The sequence below is a fragment of the Sarcophilus harrisii genome, chromosome 1 (genome assembly GCF_902635505.1).
Source record: "Sarcophilus harrisii chromosome 1, mSarHar1.11, whole genome shotgun sequence".
NCBI lineage: Eukaryota > Metazoa > Chordata > Mammalia > Dasyuromorphia > Dasyuridae > Sarcophilus > Sarcophilus harrisii.
In genome coordinates, this window is record NC_045426.1 from 8016380 (window position 1) to 8039540 (window position 23161).

Below are 23161 nucleotides of genomic sequence, written 5' to 3' on the forward strand. Positions count from 1 at the left end.
ACATTCAGGTGGAGCTCTTAGAACCAAGCAGAGAGATAGGCCTCTGGACTAACCGGGCTATATTGAAGGACACAATAAAAGATCTGAACTCTTTTATCACCTGGCTGTGTTTTGGAAAAAGAACACCCACAGTGGAGGGTACCCTCCTCCCCCTCCCAGGCCTTCAGACTCCCAACCGGAGAATCACCCTGATCCCTCACTCCCTCTTAGCCCCCGAAGCCCCGCCTGGCACCTCACCTTTGCCATGTCTCTCGAACACACTTCTTCTTCTCCTATGCCCTAGGCCCTTGCCCCTCCCTGCCTGACCACCGCAGGAGCCGCTGGGGCCTCTGCCCTCCTGGAGTCTCTCCCCATTCTGGTCCATCATCCAGCCACTAAAATGATTCCCTAACAGCTCAGACTAATCACGTTCCCCAGCCCACTCAGTAAGCTCCAGGGCGGCTCTGGACGGTCCAGTTTGGCGTGCAGAGCCCTTCATAGCCCTCCCCCCCTACACCCCTCTGTCCAAGGACCGTGCCTCTGGTGCTCCCCAGAGCAGACCCTCCCTCTCTCAGGCTGTCGCCCGTGGCTCTCCACCTCCAGACATCCCTGGCTTCCTTCAGGTCCACCTCCCCCCGCCCCCAACCCCCTTCTGAAGAAAGGATCGTTTCCTTATCATCCCCTCCGCTGTGGCTTTGGACACATGTTTGCTTGTTGCCTCCCCCACTGGCCTGTGGACCCTTTGAGGGTCACGATTATCTCCACACATCTGCAGAAAGCGCTCCATGACGTTTCCTGACTGACAGGGTTTTAATCTTGGAAACCACAGGGGCTTTTAAGAAGCCTTCAGCTCCATGTCGGCTCATTTCCCTGATAATAAGGGGCTGGAGGGGGCATCGAGCCTGGCTTCAGGGTCAGGATCCTCAGCATCGTTCAGCCGGCTCGGACTTCTAGGAAGGCAAGTCAAGAGGAAACAAGCACAAGAGGAGTAATAGACATGATGGGGAGCCCTGGAGGGCAGCTCTTCTGGGGTTCCCTTCCTGAGGGCACGGGCACAGCCCGGGGAACTGTCCTAGGGCAGCTTCTGGCCTGCTCGAGCTGAGGGTCTGCAAACCCCAACTGTGCCCAGCCAGGAGCGGGGGGGAGGGCTGGTGCCTTCTCCGGTGAGTTCCCACAGGGACTCACTCAGACCCGGGCCAAAGGAAAGAGCTCCAGGGGAGAACCAGAGCGTTCACGTTCACCTGCACTGCTGTCTCTAGGATGGGGTAGGGGACCCCGGCTTCTCGGGACCTTGCCGTGCAGCCCACCTTGTGCCCTCGTGACAGTGTGACCCTGAGCAGCACGAGCAACACGGGGTCCCTTCTGGCCTTCAGACTCTTCTCTTGACGCCTCTTCCTGAGCCTTTCGGTGACACTCTCTCCTCGGCCTTCCCTTCCTACTGCAGGTTCTCAGTGACTCCTCCGTCCTCAGTCCTCTGACTGATCTTCTGCCCAGGAGGCCTAGGGTCTTCTCCAGCCCCGACCCCTCTCTCAAGCTCCATTTCCATGTCTCCATCTCTTGAAAGGGCGTTTAGGATCATAGGACCACACAACTGGAAGGGTCCATCTGTCCCAGGCTCCTTCTTACAAATGGTCCCATCCCAGAGAGGGGAGGGGACTTCTGACGCCACAGCCAGTGGCAGGGCCTCCTGCTGGGCAGCCTGCTCCCTGTGCAGCTTCACTGTGGCTCAAACCTGCCCCGGCCTCCTCCCCCCCAGACTTGGACTCAAAGCTCCGTCCCCCTCTGTGCCCACCCCAGGACTGCCCAGTCAGAGATTTCCAGGCTGCCAGAGCTAGCAGTAGTCTCTGGGGCTGCAGGGCTCACGTCGATCCTGTCTGTTTTCATGGCCACCATTTAGGGTTAGGGTTAGCTGGTCCAGGCCCTTGTGTACTCAGGCCTCCACAGTATCAGTGCTTCCAAGCAGAGCTCCTTGCCGCCATTCCCTCGCATGGTGCCCCCTCATCAGCTTCCATCAGACACTGCCATCACGCCAGCCTCCCAGTACTGAGGTCACCAGGACCCGCTTGCCTCTTTTGGGGACTTCCAGGCTCCTCTCCACCCTGAAACTCCTGCCTTTTCTCCCCCTGCCTTCTCCCTTCCGACCCCAGGCTCTTCCCTGACCGTGCTCCCATCAGCCACAGGGAACTGATTGCTCTGTGTGTGACTTGTGGGACCCTCCGGGGGACCCTCCTTCCTCGTTGTTTGTTCTCGTGTCTGGCCCCTTCATCAGGTGCTTTGTGATCTTCCAGATGTCCACACCACAAAATGAGGGGCTCCCCCCGGGGAGGGGCTTTTGGGGCCCACTTATTCTCAGCCTTCTCTGGTCTTTGACACATGATCCCAGTGGTATTGTCTGTGTTTCTGTTCACCGTTTCTACCCACAATGGCTTCCTGTAACCTGCCCCTGTCAGCCCAGAGACTTCAGTGGCTTGGATTACCTGAGGCTGCAGGAGAGAAAGAAAAGGTGAATCTTCAGCTTCCACTGCAGTCTTTATGTAAATTGTTCCTCCATTTCCTGGGCGGAACCAGAGGAGCTGATGACTGTTAGTGTCCTTGGGGACTCGACAATGGGGACGCTCCCCCCAAAATGGTCTGCAGTGTCCACAGACAAACCTGCCCTTTTTACATATAAAGAACAAGCCCTGCCCTGAGCCGTCATTCGATTCTTTTGAGGGAAATCTGATCTTCCGGACTCCATCTCTCTATTTTCACCTTGATTTCCCTCGGCTTCTGGCTGATACTTGAGCAAAATTCTCCTCCTGGGCACGTTCCGGCCTTAAGAGAAAGATGGGAAACGGTGACATGGGGAAGGTCCTCTTGTTGCTCAGTGTCTTATGTAAGTCCATTTTATTTGTCAGTTGAATGATGAAGGACAAGGGTCCTCTTCTAGGGACTGAGACCAGCACCTGGGCTAGGAAGCCACAATGGTTTTATAATGACCGTCAGTGAACAGTCTTCAAGATTTTAATTGCAAAATTATTTTAAATTTAATTAAATCCTCAAAAAGATTAAGGTCTTGCTAAAGCCTGAAACCAGGAAGGCTTCCCCGCTGTTAGCCAAGAAGGCCGTGCTGCCATCAGCTGGGGCAGGCCCAGGGGGGCCTCCCGGCCACGTGCCCGGGGCTCGGCCACAGAGAGTCACGGCTGCCAGCGGAGGCCGCGGGGCCCAGGCCCCCCAATGCTGGGGCTGCTCCGGCCCCAGAGTCACCTTTCTCTTCTTCTGCTCCAACTTAGGCTCTTGAGATCTGCCAGCAGAGAAACTTTGTGGAAGAGACCGTCTACCTGCTGAGTAAGTAACGCTGGGGGGCGCTCTGAGCAGAGCCTTTGGGGCTGCCCGAGGTCCCGGCCTCACGGTCACACACCAAACCCCCCGGAGCCGCCCCTGCCCCAAGGATGCTGCTCCCTGGGTGGCCCCACCAAGCCCCTTCCCCCTTGGGGTCACCTTTCCTCCTCAGGAGAGTGTCCCGAGTGTGTGAACCCAGGGAGCCCAAGCTTTCACCTCTGTTTGGGAGCTGTCTCTGAAAAGAGATTTCCCAGGAGCCCTCGGGGCTTGGCGCCGGCGTGGCTGCGCTAGTGTAGAGGCAGAACGGCCCGAGAGGAAGGGACGGAGTCTGCTGAGCCCCTGCGCTGACAGAGCGGCCGGTGCGGGTGGGAAGTGTGGGATCTGGAGGGACGCCCTCGCCTTCCCGCCCCCAGGCCGCATGGGCAACAGTCGGAGCGCCCTGAAGATGATCATGGAGGAGCTGCACGACGTGGACAAGGCCATCGACTTTGCCAAGGAGCACGACGACGCCGAGCTGTGGGAGGACCTGATTCTGTACTCCATCGACAAGCCGCGTAAGCTGCGCGTGTGTGTGTCTGTGTGTGTGTGTGTGTGTGTGTGTGTACATACAAGTGAGTGCAAGTGTGTGTGTGAGAGTGTGTGTGTGCGCGTATCTGTGTGTGTGTGTGTGTGTACATACAAGAGGGGGCACACGCACATCTCTGCATGAGAGTCTGTGCAGGGCAGGGCAGGGTATGTGCGCCTATGCTTTACATGTGTGCATGTGGGGGGTTCAGTTGGGTAAGGAGGGGGGAGGGGGTGCTCCCAGATGCACGTCACCCTGAGCAGCCTCCTGGGCTCTTCATGAGCGGCCATCTTGGTTACGTGCCCCAGTCTGTGTTTGGAGTTGGGGTTCCCAGCGTTCTGTTGTAGCCCCCGACCCGGCCGCTGCCCTGATGCCCCACGATGGGTTCTCCCTGGATCTCTCCCCCTCCCTTCACACCCAATGTGGTGAAAAGAACAGGTTTTGTCCGGGCTTGCCCGGCACTTTTAGAACGTGCAGGAAATTCCTGCCCAACGGCCTTGCCGAGGCGAGCTAAAAAGGGGCAGCCGCACTTTGACCCCCCCCCAGGAGCCATTTTTTCCTTTTTCAAATAAAAACGATCCACTTGGATGTGTATTAATCAGGGAGCCCCTGCAGCCAGACCTTGGGGCTTCCTCTCATGGCCCGGGAGATTCTCAGCGAGGCAGATCCTTGAATCCCAGCCGGCCCCGAGAAGTCGTTCGGGTTTTCCACGCTCTTTGCTCTCCATCTTCATTGACCTTCATTGACATTCAGCCGTCCCTGTGGCTCATCTACTTGACCTTTAAAGCCTCGGACTTGGAACCTCCCTCTTGGGTCCACAGTCTCTGTCCCTCGCCCTCCCGTCTCACCCTTCCAGGGTTTCTGGCTCACTGACCCTCACTCCTGAACCCCCAGCCCCACACACTCACATGGCCACACTCATATAGATTTACACTCAGATGGACACTTATCTCACTCACACACACACACACACACACACACACACACACTCATGCATGGATCTGTGTCTGCATACACAGTGCTGTCACACTCACACAATCACCCCCCCCTCACATGACACACTCAAACTGACTTGCACACACACTCTCACACTCGCACCCACCCCCAGAGCCCCTCCAGGTGAGCCTGGCCCTTCAGCACTTACCTGTCGGGGTTATTACGAGGACCTAATGCGACGCCCTCTGGAGAGCGCTGGCACAGTGTCTGGTGGGAAGTAGGGGCCACATCCGCGCTCCTTCCCCTTCCCCTCCTCAGGGCCCCCCACCCAGAGTAAGCTCCGAGGGGACACGGGCAGGCTCGGGGGTGTATCTCCCCAGCAGCGAGTGGCCCCTCGGTGCCCCTGTGTGGGCCATGCGGGCTATCCCTGTGCTCACTCAGCCCGTGTCTCTCCAACAGCGTTCATTACCGGCCTCTTAAACAACATCGGCACCCACGTGGACCCAATTCTCCTCATTCACCGAATTAAGGAAGGAATGGAGATTCCCAACCTGAGAGACTCGCTGGTAAAAATCCTGCAGGACTACAACCTCCAGGTAAGCGGCCCCTCCAGCAGAGAGAAGGCTGGCTCAAGCGCCGCCCCCTGGCTGGCAGCAATGCCCCCATTGCCGGGAAGGTCAGTGCCAGGCCAGAGGCAGCGCCCGAGCCCCCGGCCCATTCTGGTGCAGTCAGCAGTCCTCCCCCAACCCCTGGTAAGTCACTCTCGGGTCCACTGGTGTCCTGCCCCCAAGCCCCACCGGCCATGAGAGCTGGGGTGTGGGACTGGATACGAGCCTTCCATTTTCTGTGGTCTGCGGCCTGGGGCTCAGCATGACTGCCCGGCACCGGTGCTTGATCATTGGCTGGTTCTGTCTAATCAGACCACAGAAGATGACCTCAGGAGGAATCAGGTTTATGTCAGAGGGCAGGAGTTCCCAGCCCGGTTCTGATTCCACCTGATTTGGGGAAAGCCACTCCCTTCTCCAGGACTCAGGATCCATCTCTCGTGATCAGTTATGTCCCCAACAAGTCTAATCTTGTCAGGGACCGTGACCGCTCCCTCCCTGAAGACTTTGGTCCTTCTCCCTCCATTGGGAACTGCCCAGGTGTCCCAGCGCTTCTCCAGATGCTAGGGGAGCTCATGGGGTCCCCGTGTCCCAAAGTCAGCCATTAAAGTCATAGAAATTACACTCAGGGCTTGCAGCACCTGGCAGCTCTCGGTGCTCAGTATCTCCTTTACCTCCTTTGTCCTTGGAGACGCTTCATTCTTCGCCAGTCAGCACCCGAGAAGTGTTTCCGCCGCTCTGGAATTTTTCCGTTTGTTGCAAATGTGTTTACTTTGAACCGAGGCCAGGCCGGGGTGGGGGGAGAAGTTCCTCCCCTGGAGAAGACTTTCTGACATCGGGATGATCCGCCTCCGGTAACCTTGACTCAATGTCAGGAGCTAACTGAAAGCATTCCCATTAATTCATATTTTGTGATCATTCATCCTCCTCACTCAGTTATCAACATGCTAATTACAAATTAGCTTTTAAGTGGATCTGCTCATGAGGAGTTTGTTAACACTAATTTGTTTTATTATAATGACTTCCCCAAACCCACCAAACCTTCTTGCTATTTTAGATTGGTCTTCCTTCTCTCCAAGGAAAAGTGGCCCCCACATAACAAGGATTTCTTCCCAGAAGAAGAACCTTAAGAAAAGTAGAATTAGGAGACAAAAGGTCAATGCCAGTGAGAGTCACGAGGCTCCTTGAGATGGGGTGCAGAGGTGGTACTTCTTTGTACCCCAAGGTTGGAACACGAAAAGGAAGAAAAGCTAGTGAACATAATAGGGAGAAAGCTGAAGGGAAGCCTCCCTGGGGGAGTCTCATCCCTGCTAAGGGAAGTGGGTGTGAGCAGTTGCCTAGAAAGAGCACATCAGGAAGGATGGAGAGAAGATGAGGCTTGAGTTGGGCCTTCAGGGCCCTCTGCCCTTGGGCCTGTGTGCACAGTGTTCTCCCTCTGGTTTCTGCTTCTTTTTTCTTCTCTGCCTAGAAGGGGGTTCTTCTCCATCCGTCATCTTCCCAGCAAGCTTAAGACTCCCAGTGTAGGGGCTGTGTCCATACAAGTGGACGCTGAGCGCAGGGAGCACCCACGAGTCCAAACAGACTCGGTCTGGTCTTGAACCATGACTCCATCAGGTTGTTATAAATCATGCTTTCTTAATAGAGCTCCTAAGCCCAAAGTCACAGACTCTGTTGTGCTTAAATTGTTCATGGGTTAATCTTTTTGTGGAATTAGTCCTGCATTAAAACAATTATGTGTTGATAGTTTTGTTGAAGAGGAGGGAAGAGAAATTCCATTCTGCCTGCCTCAGTTTCCTTAACAGTAAAATGGAGATAAAATCAATCCCTACATCCCAGGCTTGTAGTGAAGATCAAATATAATAGTACTTCTAAGGGTTTAGCACAGTTCTGGCACATAGTACGTGCTGTGTATGTAAATCCTTGTTCTCAACAGCTCTTTCCCCTTTTCGTCCTTGAAAGAAATTCAGAAAAGAAATTGAGTTGCGCATCTGTTTTAAAAAAAATGAATATACTTTGTTTCATGGACTATTTCCCATTAACATTTTTAAAGAAATTTGATGTTCATTTTTTAGAATTTTGATGTCCGTATTCTGTTATACATGTGAAGTCAAGCAGAACATTTCTATGTTAGCTGTGTTGTAAAACACACACACACACGAAAAATAAAGGAAGTAAAAAGTGTGCTTCAGAACGCACTCAAGGGTTGCTCAGGTCTCTGGAAGAGGGCAGCATTTGATCAGAGTAGCCAAGTCACCATTACAATGGCGTTGTGCAGTGGTCTCCCGGCTCATTGGTTCATACAAGGTTCCCCAAGTTTTTCTGAATCTGTCCTTGTTATTTCTTAACAGCACAAAAGTGTAATCACACATGGAGGGAGCCGAGTTATCTACTCGGGAAGGGGCAAGTGCCTAGAAATCCCGTGGCTGTGCTGGGCAGACAGATGTGCCCATGTCAGAACAGGCAGAGATTGGAGGGACCATTAGTCCACCATGGATCTTGTTACAAAGGATGAGAGACATGTTCAGAGGGTGCCAAAGAGAAACCACCTGAATGGTCTGTTTGTGCAGGGGATGGATCCCAGAAGGCAGGACTAGGAACAGGGGCAGATTTGGGCACAGTGTCAAGAGGAACTTCCCAGGACTTCTCCCCTACAGAGAGGGGGGTGGTACTGTTTGGCTGGTGCAGCGGGAGTATTATCTTGGCAGCTCTGTGGGGATGAACTAGAGAGGGCAGATTAGGCATATAGGGACCAATTGGGAGACCACTCTGGTGATCCAGAATCGTGACTGCGAGATGGAGGGCATATGGACTGCTGTGGTGGCAGAAAAAGTTTTGGCACTAGATTGGATGAGAGGGTGTCTGAGAGGTGGTACAAAGAAAACTGGCAGGTTTCAAAGGCCATTTGGGAGTCAGAGGGGTTTTAGGTACATTCACTGGGGAAGAGGATGGTGACTATTGTGTATCTGTCAGTACATTTGTGGCACAGAAGAAAGTGCCCTGGCCTTGGGACCAAGGGCTCGGTGCAGATCAGTTCCATTTTTATACCTGGGTAAAATGTTATTAATGCTTGTGTGCTTTGTGAAATCCAAATGTGATAAAACGTGAGTGAAGATTGCCTCTGGATGAGTGCTTTAGAAGGGGAGATCCTTAGGTGGAATAAATGGACACATAAGGCAGAGGCTCCTCCCAGGGTCCTTATATGAATCAAATGAGGCAATTTAGACTTTCTGGACCATCAGTCACATCACCTTCCTGGACTTCCATTTCCTCATTTTGCAAATGAGGTCGCCTCCAGCTTTCGAGCTGAGACCGTATCTATGAGCCTGTGAAGACCCTGGAAATGGCTCCTGCTGGGATCTCTTGACAGCAGAGAATGCATTTGCCAGGCCTCCTCTAGCATCAAGTCCTCCGTCTCACTGATGTGCTTGCTGCCGTTTGGACAAAGAGATGGGATAATAGCTTGTAGGGCATTATGTGCCAGTAACTCGTACCCCGATCTAATGATCACCTGGAAAATATTTCCTTAGTTTATTGATGATAGTGTCAGACAAGATAGGATGAAGCTGCTCATTAAAAGTAAGTAAATTCTACCTCTTGCTCCCACTCATCACAAGCTCTTCGTCCAAGTGATCGTACTTCAGAGGTGAGGAGAAGCAGTTAGCCCAAAATTCGGTGGTTTTTAAATGACGATGGTAGCAGAGAACCAGCCACTGGGTTTCTAGATGACCACAGTTTTGAGTTGGGCTAGGGGGGTGGGAAAAGAAAGAGTTGACCCAAATTTCTGAGACCACATTAAATGTTTTAGATGAGCTGGAAAACAGGCAGTCAAAAGAAAGGATGAAAATCAGTTTTCATCTGTGCTCCCTCCCTTTTGTCAGTTATGAAAACTGCTTAATCTCGGCCTTTCCTGTCCAGGAGAATCTGGCCTGCAGTACTTAAAGTCAACCACATCCTGTTGTTGAATTTCAGCAGGTTCTTTAGATCTGTTGTCATGACACACGTACCATAATACTGAAACTCTTGCCTGAATAATGGGATGTTGGCTTGTGATATTTCATATTATCTTTCTTGAATTTGTCCTTCTTTTGATTTTCTTCAGATTGTTATTTGTCCACGTGCACTAAATGGATGTTTTCTACCGTTGGTTACCAGATTATCTCATAAACCTCCCTGATACTGTGAGCATCAAGGGTGAAATTTGTCTATGTTTTTATTATTTGGTTTCTGAGGTTTGGATTATATTAAAAAAGGCGTGAAAGAAGTTACATTTGTGATATTCGTGGCTTTTCATTCCCATGGATGCTTGTTTCTGAATACACTTCCTTTTCCCAGTCACAAAATTCTGATGGAGCCACTTTTTTCAGAGGGCTGTGCTCCATGTATCTCTTTAGAAAGCTGAGATCCTGCTGGACAGATGATTCTGTCTCTTTTCATGCATTTCCTCCCCTGTTTGATCTTCTAAATTGAGAAATCTTGAGTTTTCTGTTAACCTGAGTTCAGCTATGTACTTAATTCTGATTTTTGCTTTAAAATCCATTCAAATTTTCCCCTTGGGCACTTTTTTCTTGTGAACCAGTCATCAGTTCATGTAATTCATCTCACTCTCAGATAAGTTGTCTTATAAGCTCCTTCTTCAAGAACCCCCATAATTCACTATCATATTCTTGATCACCCACTCAAGATTGGGCACCGGTTCTTTGTGAAGTTTTATGACAAGGAGACTGACGTGCTTTTGTGCTCTTGACTTGAGAATCCCAGAATTTCAGCTTCTGAAACTTCAGAGATCATCTAGTCTCACCTGTACCTGGCTTCCCTGAGGTAGGAAATTCTGCCCTCCCTTGGATCCCTCCAGGGATGGGAATCCCTCTCTCTTCCAAGTCATTCCATTCCTCTGTTGGACAGATCAGTCAGTAGGCTTTTCATTAAGCCACCATCTTTGTGTCATCTTAGTCAGAGTACCCTACCATGGTGTGAGAGCATGGGATAGAGCCGAGTGTCCTACCGTGGAGTGAGAGCATGAGACCATGCAAATCGCCTTTCCTGGAGTAAGCACGGGACCAAGTACTTCAAGGGAATGTGGTTTCCACCAGAAGACTAAGCTGGGCCCTGCCCTCAAGGAGCTCACCCTCCAGCAGGGAAACAACACACACAGAAGCTTTTAGTCAGAAGCCAGAAAGTTCCAGAAAATCCTAGGGTCCATTCACCAATCAGGTTACCGCTTGTGGCCTCCTCTGTAGCAGGGCCTCTTTGGGATAACGTACAAAATATTAGCTCCAGAGTCAAGAAGACCCGAGTTCAAATTCACCTTTAGGTGAATCACTTTGGACAAGTGATGGCACTTCTCTCTGTCTCAGAATTTTCACCTGTAAAATGGGGATAAAAATAGTTCTTCCCTCTCAGGGAGGATCAAATGAGATAATGATTGTAAAGTTCTTATATAGTACTTGGCACATAGTAGGTGCCACAGAAATGTCATCTATTAATCATTCTTCTGTCGAGAAAGCCTAAGCAGTTTCCGACCCAGAGCCAGTTTGCAGTGCCAGTAGTTTTGATTTCAAGCATTTTCTTTCTTGGGCTCATATGGCTGTGGCTGCTGAGGAGGAGGCAGGGTCTGTATCATGTTTAGAAGGAGCAGTCAGGTCCTCTGCTGGGAAGTTCTGGACTGGAAACAAGGCAGGGGCCCTGAAGGCACGCCTAATAAAAGGCTCTCAGGGTTCTGGGCTGGCTTTCTTCAAATCTGAAGCAGGGTATGTGGGGCAGTGGCACACAGAGCCTCCCTCCTCCCTTTCAGGGCACTTGCTTTTATGCTGGTGTTTGGTAGGCAGTCTAAACGTGCTGGAAGGACAATGTTCTCTTTTTTTAAATATCGGGGGGTCAATGTGCATGACCCTAGAATCCCTATCTGCATCCAAATCAATCTGATCAGTACTAAGGAGCTCCAGGTGGTGTTTGAGGAAGGGAAACACCACACTGCAAAGAGTCAGCATGGCCACGGGGTGCAGAGGTCCTTGGCAGTCTGCCCACGGCTGCTTTCTGTCTCCTGGACTTTTTACAAATCAGTGTTTGTCACGGTGTCCCCTAGATTCTCCTTCGTGAAGGCTGCAAGAAGATCCTGGTGGCAGACTCTTTGTCCCTCCTAAAGAAAATGCACCGCTCCCAGATGAAAGGCATCCTGGTTGATGGTAAGTGACCCAAGTCCCGGCGTGGGATGGAGCAGAGGGTCCTGCCATAGAATGGGAGCATGGGATGGAGCAGGGCAGCTAGGAAAAGGCTGCTAAGTCTCTGTGTTTCCTTGCAGAAGAAAACATCTGTGAGTCGTGTCTCTCCCCTGTGCTTCCTGGAGGTAAGGTGCTCAAGGAGCCCAGGAGAGGGCTTCCTTTGAGAAGAGGCTGGACTTGGGCTATGTGTGCGTGTCCCCAGAGACGACAAGGTGGGCCTGGAATTGCAGTTGAGATGACCTGCAGCCAGAGCCCACCTCTAGACACATCCCCTCCTGGGGCCTCACTCTATGAAATGAAGTTAACGATAAAGACATCAACCTCCCTGGATTGTTGGGAGCACCTACGGCAGCACTTTGCGAGCCTTACTCTGGGGAGGGGAAAGAATCATGGTTTGGTTTTCTTAGTGATCTTGTGGATTTTATTTTGTGCATTTAAAAACAGTTTTTTCCTGAGAACAGGACCAGGGGTTCACAGAATTGCCAGAGGGGCTCACGAATCCTTGAGCTGAGGGCTGGAGTGGCCCCACAGGACTTAATATGGAGCAGGGAGGGGAACTGCTAAGGGGCCCATGGAGGGCTGATGTCTGGAAAACTGCTGTCCCAGTATGGCCAGAGTAGCCTCCAGAGGTCGTGGGCTCTCCCCTTACATTGTCAGCCTCCAGACAGAGATTGGATCACCATTTTAAAGGGGCTTTCTGGCCCAGCCTCCATTGGAATAGCTGGGGCCTACAGAGGCCCAGGGGCACTCTCCACATTGTGCATCCCTCCAGGAACATCCTCCTGGGTGTCCCTCTGCCTTCCAGGGACATCTTCCATCCTTCCAGGGGTATCTCCAGCCCTTTTTAATGTCTGCTCAATAGCCAGCTCTGAAGGAATGATCAAGTGGGACCCTGCGCTGCCCCTCAGTGGCCAGAGGCAGGATGAGTATCCCACAAATGGCTCTTCAGACAAGGTGGGGAAACTGAGTTTTGTTTTTCCCCCAATCAGATGCAGCAAAGCCCTTCAGTGCTGTCGTCTTCCACTGTCGGCACATGTTCCACAAAGAGTGTCTGCCCGTCCCCAGCATGGTGAGCTATCACTGGGCATCGATGTGGGAGGGTCGTTGTCATGGGCACTACTTGGAGCCTCTGAGGGGATGGTTATGAGGGAGCACCCACAGAGCAGGTCCAGAAACCCCTTCTGTTCTTCCTCAGTATATATGTGTGCAAGAGAGAAGGGGCAGGGGCAGAAGGGTCCCAGTGCTTAGTGCCAGGCCTGGAAACAGAGCTCCCCTTTGATATTCAGTAACCCCTTGGTCCTTAAATTTCTCAGGGATTCAGTTTCCCCATTTGAAAAATGAGAGATTTGAGCTAACTGGTCTCCAAGGCTCTTCCTTTGCTAAGTCAGCAGTCTGACCATCATATGGTACCTGAGGGATCTGTCATGTCCCCTACTTGGCTGATCAGAGAAAGCTCTTGTTCTGAGCCTAAGTTCAGGTAGGAGCTCCCTCCATTGACAAAAAGGAGCCGCTCTATAATGTGTCATCTAGAAGAATGGACAACCTAGGGCTGCTGAGGGGACTGGAGGGCAAAGGGCAAGTCGGAAGTAAGCACAGGCATTCTCACCTCCAGAATCTGCCCAGAATCCCAGCCAGGCCTCTTCTCATGTCCATGCAGACTGGTCACATATACATACACACGTGCGCATGTACCTATAGCTACATGTTGGGTAATAAACACATGTGCACATACATGCACATGCGATGCATCCACACTTGCACATACATACACACATCGCTGTCTCCTATCTTGTTGGTGATTCATTTTTCTCTTGGGTAAAATGATTATCAAAAACATGCCAGTTGTTGCAAGAGCAATTTCAAAGATAAGCAGATGTAATCAAGAAAACAGGAAGCATTATTCCATGCTCCATGGGCGGGGGGATAAATTATTTCTTGTGTTCTTACATGGATCTGTTTGGTTTTTTTCCTGTTTTTTCAGAATTCTGCTGGACAATTCTGTAACATCTGCAGTGCTAAGAACCGGGGCCCAGGAAGCACAATCTTGGAGATGAAAAAGTAGCTGGCTTTTCCCCACAAGCCCCAGGGCCTCCCTGTCCCTTTTCACCTTCTCTTTTTGCAACAACAAAAGCTTTTGGTCGAGAGATTTATATCTATTTATGTTGTCTTCTGTCCCCTCCCTGCCTCCAGAAAAACAAAAACAATTCCAAATCCCAACCTCTGGGCTGAAGCTTTTTCTTTTTACTATAAAAAAGACAGTTTGTCTCATACATTTGGTTTCACAGGACATATCTCATCATTGATGCCCTTGGTACAACCTTTATTCACTAATGAAAGCAAAAGCCAAAGAGGAAGACTGAATTCTTAACCATCTGATAAAACTCCCGAGCAGTAAGTGGCCATCCCTGACCTCTGTGTCCACACAGAGAGAGCCCTGTGGTGAGTCCTTCTGACCACACTGATGTTTGATGGAGCAAGAGCTTTTGAAAGTTGGGTAGCTCCACACACAGGCCCACTCTTCTCCCTCACAAACACACTTACACACACATGCACACATCACACACTCACATACACATTTCCACACTTGTCTTCCTAACACTTTAGGCTGTTGCTTCTCTGGATCTTGGGGGAGGATTTCAGCAGATATGGCTGAAAAATACGTCCCATTCCCCCTACCCCCCCAATCAGGCTGCTGATGAACACATCCAGATTTAAGCAGGGCTGAGGCTGACAGCCCTGCCGGCCACCATCAGTCCATCTTCATGGTTTTTCCCAGTTGGGAGGCCCTGGAGGACAGATGGTGGCAGTGGCCCCCATACACAGGTGACAGATATCCAGACACAACCTCATTTCTCCAGCATTTGACAGTGCATAAATTCCAGAATCGCCCCAGAAAAGTGGTTGTTCAGGTGCCACCCTACCCCCAGGTCTCACAGCTTAACTCAGCACCTTCTTAGGAGGTGAGGAGTGTAAGGTGTGTCCCCATTCTACAAGGGAGAACACTATACCCTTGGGAAATGGTGGGATTGGGACCTAACCCCTCATGCTCTGAGCCACGCGCCTCCCTTTAGAGAGGTCAGGGGCTTCCGAGGACCTGGGCTAGCAGACCTGGAGACCTTGAGGTTCTGCCCTGTTCCATGTTGCCATATTGGCTTTTTGGTGGATTTGCTTGTTTCCAAATGTGCCTCGCTGAGTCTTGAGAGAAAAAAGATACCAGCTGAGCACCAGCTCCAAGGCCTTGTAGAGACTCTGCCCTGGAGGCAAACCCTCAAAGCGTAGTAGGTGTTTAATAAATGCTTGTTTCCTTTCCTTCCTGTAGAAAAGGAGAATTAAAATCTACTCTGTCACACAACATGAATGCCCTCTTCTGTCTGGTGGAGCTGAGCTGAAAAGCTCCGCCAATGGCTCTTCCCCATCATGGTTTCTGGGCTCCTCCGGCCATATTCCTGGGGCTTTAGAACTCACCATGACGAACCCACCAACAAGACACTCCTTAGATAATTCAGAGAAGGAGGGTTCTCTAGCAGATGGCAGTCGCAGTCAGAATCATGGAGCCGGAAAGTAGGCGGGGGCTTAGAGATCAGCTCATTCAGTTCTCTTTATGGTTGAGGAAACAGGTCCAGTGCAAGGACTTGGCAGCAGAGGTTCCCCTGGCCCGGTGTATTTAATGCCTTGCATGGAATTGGCCATTCCCCCCAGCCTCTCCTCTAGTGCAAGCTCAGCACCTGAGGGTTCTTCCTTCAGCGTCGTCACTTAGCAATATCCTTGGTGCTCAGATCCCTTCCCCCTTAGAGAAGCAGTGACAGAAGTAGACGGGATGCATCAGTGCAGTGAAGTTTTCAAAAGTGAGTTTTGGGGGCAGGAAAAATGACCCAGGAAGGGGATGACCCAGGGAACCGTCACTTTGGCAAAGATGGGCCTGGCCAGCTCTGAAGGACCACGGAATTAATTGGCCTATTTTAGAGGACGTACAAAGTGTAAATTAAGACAAGAACACTTCCCCAGTTTTTAGGTTGTTCCATCAGCTTTTAATTAAAGCTCACATGTCCTGTCACACCTATCCAGTTTTTGTCTTTATCGACTTGGGTTATTCAAATTTCACAGGTTATTACCCGTTTTGACAAAATTCACTCAGAACTTTCCCTTCTCATCTCTCACCCCCATTTTTGACTGAGTTTACACCTAAAAAAGGAGGGGGAGTGTTAGAGGTTCCTCTGGCTGGGACATAGACTGCAATACTCAGGGGCTTTGAGGTGGGATTTCCTAAAGACAGATGTTCATTTTGTACCGGGTTCTGTGCAGGAGGGCGTTAGCTCCCTTCTTTTCAAGTCTCCTAGGTTCCCAGAGGATTCCCCGATGCACGGCTCTTGATGTAGCTCTCTCCTTGACCCCCACTCCTCCCCATCCGGTCTTTGGCAGCCTTCACGTCTCACCTCCCCTTCTCAACACAGCTACCAGCATCTCGCCCACATTGGGACCCCTTCCTCATGGGTCTCCTTGACTTGAATTTCTCCCCACTCCAATCCTCCAATCCTAACCCTTATTCACAGCCAACAAGATAGGTTTCTTTAAGGACAGATAGGCCTCATTGCTCCGTTGCTTAATGAGCTACTAGTGAATATAAACTTTTTGGTGTATATTGACTTTATGAGGTATTTATCTGGAATATAAACTGAGTCCCTTTCCATACAATCTGGGCCCAGCCTCTCTTTGCAGCCCCACCACACATTACTCCCCCTCCTGCCACCTCTTGTCTTTTTCACACCATTACACTCCCTGGCCTCGAGGGCCTTCTCTCTCCAGAATGCCTTCACATGACCCCATTTCTGCAGTGTCTTTCCTCATTCCACCCACTGCTCCCTGAACCTTCCTTGTAACTACTTGTACCTTGTATTCTTAAATGTATAGCTGCCCTTACTGCCCCTCAGAAGAACACGAGGTCCTCAAGAGCTAGGACGATTTTGTTCCTCGCCACCTTGGTGCCTGGCACAAAGTGGGCACGTGTTAGCTGACTGCCTCCACGTCCCTGCTGGCCAGGTGTTTCTGCCTCATTGAAGTCCAAAAACTGTCCAAAAGTCAATTGGACCAATGCAAGTCAGAACCTCTGCAAATTACCATCTTAGACAGCTGCTTAGAGCAGGGTTTCTTAAACTACTCATGATCCCTTTTCATCTGAGAAGTTTTTACATGACTCCTGTGTATGTAGGTATATAAAATAGGAATAGAAATCAAACATTCACTGATAATTATAATTTCACACTTACATTCAGTTACAAGACCCCATATGGGATCCCTACCATAATTTAAAGGTCCTAGAGCACTGAAGGATTAGGTGCCTGAGAGAACAGGACAAACATGGTTAATTAAGCCATAGAAATGTTGATAGAGAGACAATGCCTTCAAGTCCCTGCACCAAGGCAGACCAGCTTCTCCAGAACAGAAAATTGCTAGAGATGATTGCTGAGGCATTCTGTGGCCTTTAAAAAGCTGTGAAGAACTAGAGATGCCAAAAGACTGGAGGAGAGCCGGTACCTAATTGGGAAGCCAATGAAGTTTGAGAACTATAGACCAGTGAGGTTGACTTTTAATTCCTACCAAAGCTCTGGACTATGTTTATATCATACGTCTGACATATACGGTCTATGAGTCAGCTGTCCTTGGAGATTCCAGTGGGCTCTCTAAGAATAAAAGTTGCAGGGAGGGTGCTAGAAGCGTCTCCCTGGGCACTTCCTACACTGATGAATGGATGGGGCCATTCTCTGTTCCTATTATTAAAATGGTGGTTACTGAAATACCCTAAGTGTGGTTTCCTTGATGTGCAACTGCTCTGATCCAGACACTCCTCTGCATTTTCTATAAAGCTTTTCCAACTGAGTTGTCAGGGTGCAAATGTAGGGTTCCTCTGTCATCGATGGTGCAAATGGATCATTACAGAAATGTTGACAAACATTTTCCATTTTCCAATGGTCCTCTTGCTAATTTCATCTGGGCTCTTGGGATGATCTGGCTAACCTGGATCTCATGCCAAGTGTTTTTTCTACTCTTGTTTCCTACTTTCCACTATTTTTATGAGACAGTGTTGTTTGTAAACTTCTGTTTCCCGCCTCCATGGTGGTTTACGGATGAGTTTGTATAGTAAGACAATATTTGCTGCTCTTGGCTCACATCTCTCTCCATTTGGCAGAGAGATACAGTATGGCGTGTTGAGTAGAATTAGGAAGACCTGGATTTGCTGGATATTTTCTTAGCTCTGTGACCAATGAGCTGGTCATTTCCCCCCTGGCTCCATTTCCTTATCTAAAATTAGGAAAACACTTGTATGCTCTTTCCAGATTTTGGAATGAATTTTTCTCAACTCCTTTGATAAATTATAGATGACCTAATCACACCATGACTAGGCACATATCCTACAACAGATAAAAAAAAGAGAAAATGACAAATGCTGGAGATGTTTCAGGAAATAGATATTAGGTATTTCAGGAAAATAGGTAGACCAATAAACTGTTGGTGGATTATGAATTAATTCAATCATTCTGGATAACAATTTGGAACTATGCTCAAAGGGCTACAAAACCACGCATATTCTTTGACCCAGCAATACCTCTGCTAGGTCTACATCACAAAGAGATCAAATAAAAAGGAAAAGGACTTACATATACAATAAGTAAATCAATAATGGATGACCCCAAGGATGCTGTCAAGTTTCCTTGAGTATCTAAGCATGACTCAAGTTTCAAGGCTTTTTAGCACTTGATTGAGGTAGCTAAATTGTCAAGGCTAAAATAACAGGGTGTTTTTGATTCCCCCCTTAGACCAAGTACACAATGGGGAAGATCTAGTTTGATAACTGTTAATTTATAAAAAGCCCTATGGTAAAAAGCTTAATATGATCTAATCTTGTGATGTGACTGTTAAGGAAAACAGATCAGTTAGGCTGAGTGTGGTGACCAGACTCCAAGAAGCCCTAAATCAGGAGTCCTCAAACTTTTTAAATAAGGGCCAGTTCACTGTCCCTCAGACTGTTGGAGGGCCGGACTATAGTAAAAACAAACTTTGTTTTGTGGGCCTTTAAATAAAGAAACTTCATAGCCCTGGGGAGGGGGATAAATGTCCTCAGCTGCTGCATCTGGCCCGCGGGCAGTAGTTTTAGGACCTCTGTAAGTAATAGTCACTCAGCAGTGCCTGGACCACATCTGGACTGCTAATTCACCTCCAAGTGCTATATCTTAAGAGGAAAACTGACAAATTAATAGTTTTTAGGCAGGAGGAGAACTGCTAGTGGGGCATCTGGAACACATACCATTCATGTTATGGTCTTTTGGAGGAACAATCAAAGGAACTCGATGTGCTTGTCTTGGAAAAGAGAAGACCAAGGAAAATCTTTAAGAGTCTGTCACAAATCTTCTGTACTGTTTCTATGGGACCAGTGGGTCAAGTTACAGAAATGAAGATTCCAAATCAATATAAAAAAGAACTTTCTAACCATCTAATTCTGTCAGGAAATCTTTAGCCCTAATTCTTCCTATTTCCCCAACAGTTCTACTTGGATTTAACTCCATGAGCGTCATGTCTTCCCCAGGATATGCTCATCACCTGAAATCTCATCTTGAAGACTGATTTAGCCTTAATACTCAACACCTCCTTAGCACTCCCACTCCCCCAGTGGCTCTCTGATTGAAGGGTGGAGCAATAAACTTCTCTCCAAACCTCTCTTTATAGAGGGTTTAATATTCCAACTAACAATTTGCCATCAGTTGCTTGGTTTTAATTGCATAAAAACATCATTTCCCCCACTCCCTATCCCTATAAATATACACTCCATGTTTAGCTTTCATTTCACTTTTCCTTTTCATCTTCTCAATATTATCTTTCCTGATTTGACCATAACCTCCCTGGGGATAGGAACTCTTTAATTTGTATCCCCAGTGCTTAGCAATGTTACTAGCATAAAATGTTGCTTAAGGTTTATTGACTATTGGTTGTTATTAATGGCCTCTTTCCCTCTCCCTGTCCCTAACCCTCTCTTTCTCCCTCTCTCTCTCCTTGTCCCTCTCTGATAACATAATGCATTTGCCTCTGGAAGGCATTGAAGCAATCTTGTGAGTTATGGCCATCCATTCTGGAGACAACTAGATCGCTGGGTCTGGAATCAAGAAGTTCAAATTGAGTTCCAGTCTGGCCTCCGACACTTTCTAGAGACTCTAGGCAAATCACTTAACCTCTGTGGATCTCAGTTTAATCAACTGTAAAATGGGAATATCACCTCAAAGAGCTGTTGTGAAGATTAAATGACATCACATCTGTAAATGTAGTAGGAATTCTATCACTCCCTTACTAGGCCATGAACCCCTTAGGAGCACATTTTACTTAAATTTCATATCTCCCAGATCACCTAGTTCCGAGTTCAGTGTCAATGCCTTTTGAACTGGACTGAAACAATAAGTGCTATCTCCCAAAATAGAGTGGATCAGTGTCCCAATAGCCCATCTCTCAGAGGCCGAGTTGCCATCTGTCCGTGGTACTCTAGAGGAATTAACGGACTTGATGGGAGCATGGATTAGTTGGCCTCTGGGGTCCCTGCCAACCTGAAATTCGATGATTCTAGAAGGATTTAAGTCTGTTTAATCATTTGCTCTCCCACTCTTGTTATTTTTATACACAGATCCTGTGCCCATCTGTTCCACATCTCTATAATTGTGTGAATATCGTAGTTCTTCAAAGGGTTTACGAATGCAGTATCTATCACAGCATAAGCTCCTAGGCAAGCAGAGATATGTGAGTCTTCTGTACCAGTGGATTTTTTTTTCTTTAAATTCGGCCCAAATCGGCCCTTTCCTCATTAGCTCCAGCTGATGGTCCTTTGAAGGCCCTGGTCGGCTGTACTTTTTCTAAGATGGCTCATCCAGGTATCCTCCCCTTCACATATTGGAATAGGACTTCACAGCATCCTTTCCTCTGCCTGTTGGAAAGCCTCATTTCCTTCAGTGTTCAGTTAAATGCCGTTTCCTGTCAGATATATCCTTATCACCATAACAACAACAATAATAACATTTATGCAGCTCTTAGTGCGAATCAGACACTGTGCTAAGTTCTTCTTTATAAGCATTTTCTTGCTCGTTTTCTTGCAAGCTCCTTGAGGACCAGGGGGACTTCACTTCTGCTTTGTAGCCCTTGTGCCTAGCCCAGTGGCTGGCAGAATAAACACCTAATCAGTGTTCTCTGATGAAATGATTGAGGGGGTATTTCATGAAGTAGGGATGGATACCTTTTTTCCCCTTTGGGGCAAGTGACTCACCCGGGGTCACAAGCTAGTAAGTGACTGAGACTACATTTGAACTCGGGTCCTCCTGGTTTCAGGACTGATGATCTAGCCACTGTGCCATCTAGCTGCCCAATGTCTATTGTTTTGACGGATTAGAATGACTGACAACTTCCTCTTAGACTTAAGTGGCTTTTCCAACCTGTTGGAAAGTGAATCAGCTTGGAACGGAAATGCCTGGTTCATTAGTACCAGGTGTTTACTTTCTGTTCATTCCTTTATTTTTTTACGTTGCTCTGTGATTTCATTGCTTCTAGGGAGGAGCTGGATTCACCACGCCTTGCCAGCATTTGTTCCACATCAGTCTCAGAGAGTTGGGGAGGGGGTGCACTGAAAGGTTGTGACTTATTTAGAGATTTCAGAAACAGAACTTGCATCCCCTAAGTCTCCCTGCCCCCGAGGCTGCTGTCCATGGTGCTACCCTGGTCCTCAGAGCTATGTCACTGACTGAATGGCCAACGTGGCCCAGGAGCCATCATTTGATAAGACACTTTGTCCACTCCTTGTTAACTCAGTGAAGTGGGAAAGGAGAGCAATTAAGAACTAGGAGCCCAGCAGCTGTGAAACATCATTAGTTCTGAATCAATCTGATCCAGCACTTGTAGTTCGAGTCAAAGACCTAAAATGTCCCCACCTCTTATTACCTTCCTTTTCATTAGCCCTTTTTGAGCAAAAATAGCCCTAAAAAAAGACACTAGAATCAAGACGTCACTTAAGGTCAGTAAGTCACCTACAAAAAGATAAGAATGTTCAGTTAATCAGTTAACATTTATTAAGCACTTGCTCAGTAGCTTGGAATATAGAAATGGAAGAGAACGCTGAGCCTTTAAGGTATTCATCATTGCCCTATTTAGCCCTAGTATCCAAAGGCTATTTCCGGCAACTGATTATAATATTATACATAAACAGTAGAATCATAATGCAGGATAAATTTAGCTTAATAAAATAAAGTTGCCAAATCTTGGTTCACAAGAGACTTCGAGCAAGTAACCACTTGTTAGATATGATGGAGAAAAATTGAGACATAAGTTGGAGTACTAATAATAATAACATAATTAATTAATTAATAATAAATAAATAATAATAACATTTATATATGTCTATTTAAAGTTGGTGAGGTAATTTACAAATGTATCATTTTATCTTCACAAAAAATCCTGGAAGGTAGATAATATCATTACTCTCATTTTATAGATGAGGAAACTGAAGCGCTTAGATATTATTAAGTGACTTGACCAGGGCCACAGAGATCGAAATGTCTGGGCTCGGGCATTGCTGAGCAGAGATACAAAGGACTTATCATTGCTGCAGGAATAGGAAAGAACAGAAGCAGACAGTCAGTGGGGTTCTTCAAACCTCCTGGGGTTTTGTGAATTCAAGTGAGGATAAGTGACTCAGGTAGATAAGATTTTTCTTAATTTCCCTGGTGGCCCATTGATTGACAACCACCAAAACCAGACAACTCCAGAAAGATCATTTTAATAACTTTTTAGGACTCTGAATAACCTCATTATTCTCTCCTTCCAGTCTTCATCAGTTCAATGCAAGATTTTAGATTTACTACAAATTAAACCCTATCTCATTTCCTAGCCTACGCCCTGCTTCTTCATACCCCCGATTTCTTGATTAACCTTTATGGGGCTATATCAATGAACCAATCAACATGCATTTATTAAAGGGCTAATGGTTACTGTAGAAGGAAAACAAAGACAAAGGTGACAGTCTCTGCCCTCAAGGAGGTGGGAGAGGGATATGAGAGACAGAGAGAGAGAGAGAGAGAGAGAGAGAGAGAGAGAGAGAGAGAGAGAGAGAGAGAACGAGAAGACAGAAAAAGATGGAGAAGACAGAATATAAATGCACACATATATATTAATGTTTGCTGTGGTCCCACTCTCCAAGTTCAAATCTATTATCTTCTGCCTCATTTTCTTAGCATTTATGAGGGATTAAGGAGTCTCTTCTATGCTATTACCTCAATCCCACCACTGGCTGTTTCTCCATTTTAGAAGGCCAGTACTAGCACTCCAGTTTTATGTAATCACTTAGCTTTGAGTAGCTTCTACAAAGGAGTGTTTGCTTTACAGATACAGTGAAAATAAAGTGCCAATATAGAAAATATAGAGCCAATATTTCCCTTAACGCCTAAAGGGCATAATTCCCATCCCTCATGCCACCTAAATCTGTAAGGGAGGGAGGGAGATGATAGAAATTAGCCTCA

At 48.1% G+C, this 23161-nt stretch overlaps 1 protein-coding gene across 3 annotated transcripts in view; it reads left to right on the plus strand.

Annotated features, from left to right (window-relative positions):
• Positions 1-14817, plus strand: part of VPS41 (VPS41 subunit of HOPS complex) — a 153439-nt gene extending 138622 nt beyond the window's left edge. For 2 of the 3 annotated variants that reach the window (XM_031951910.1, XM_031951907.1), the window contains 7 exons: positions 3252-3306; positions 3714-3854; positions 5261-5397; positions 11489-11588; positions 11705-11749; positions 12614-12693; positions 13606-13686. In XM_031951910.1, the coding sequence (XP_031807770.1) occupies positions 3252-3306; positions 3714-3854; positions 5261-5397; positions 11489-11588; positions 11705-11749; positions 12614-12693; positions 13606-13686 (639 nt within the window). Of the gene's footprint in view, positions 1-3251; positions 3307-3713; positions 3855-5260; positions 5398-11488; positions 11589-11704; positions 11750-12613; positions 12694-13605 lie in introns of all 3 variants that reach the window. The other variant, XM_031951898.1, reaches the window with a different exon arrangement.
• The last annotated feature ends 8344 nt before the right edge of the window (positions 14818-23161 follow it).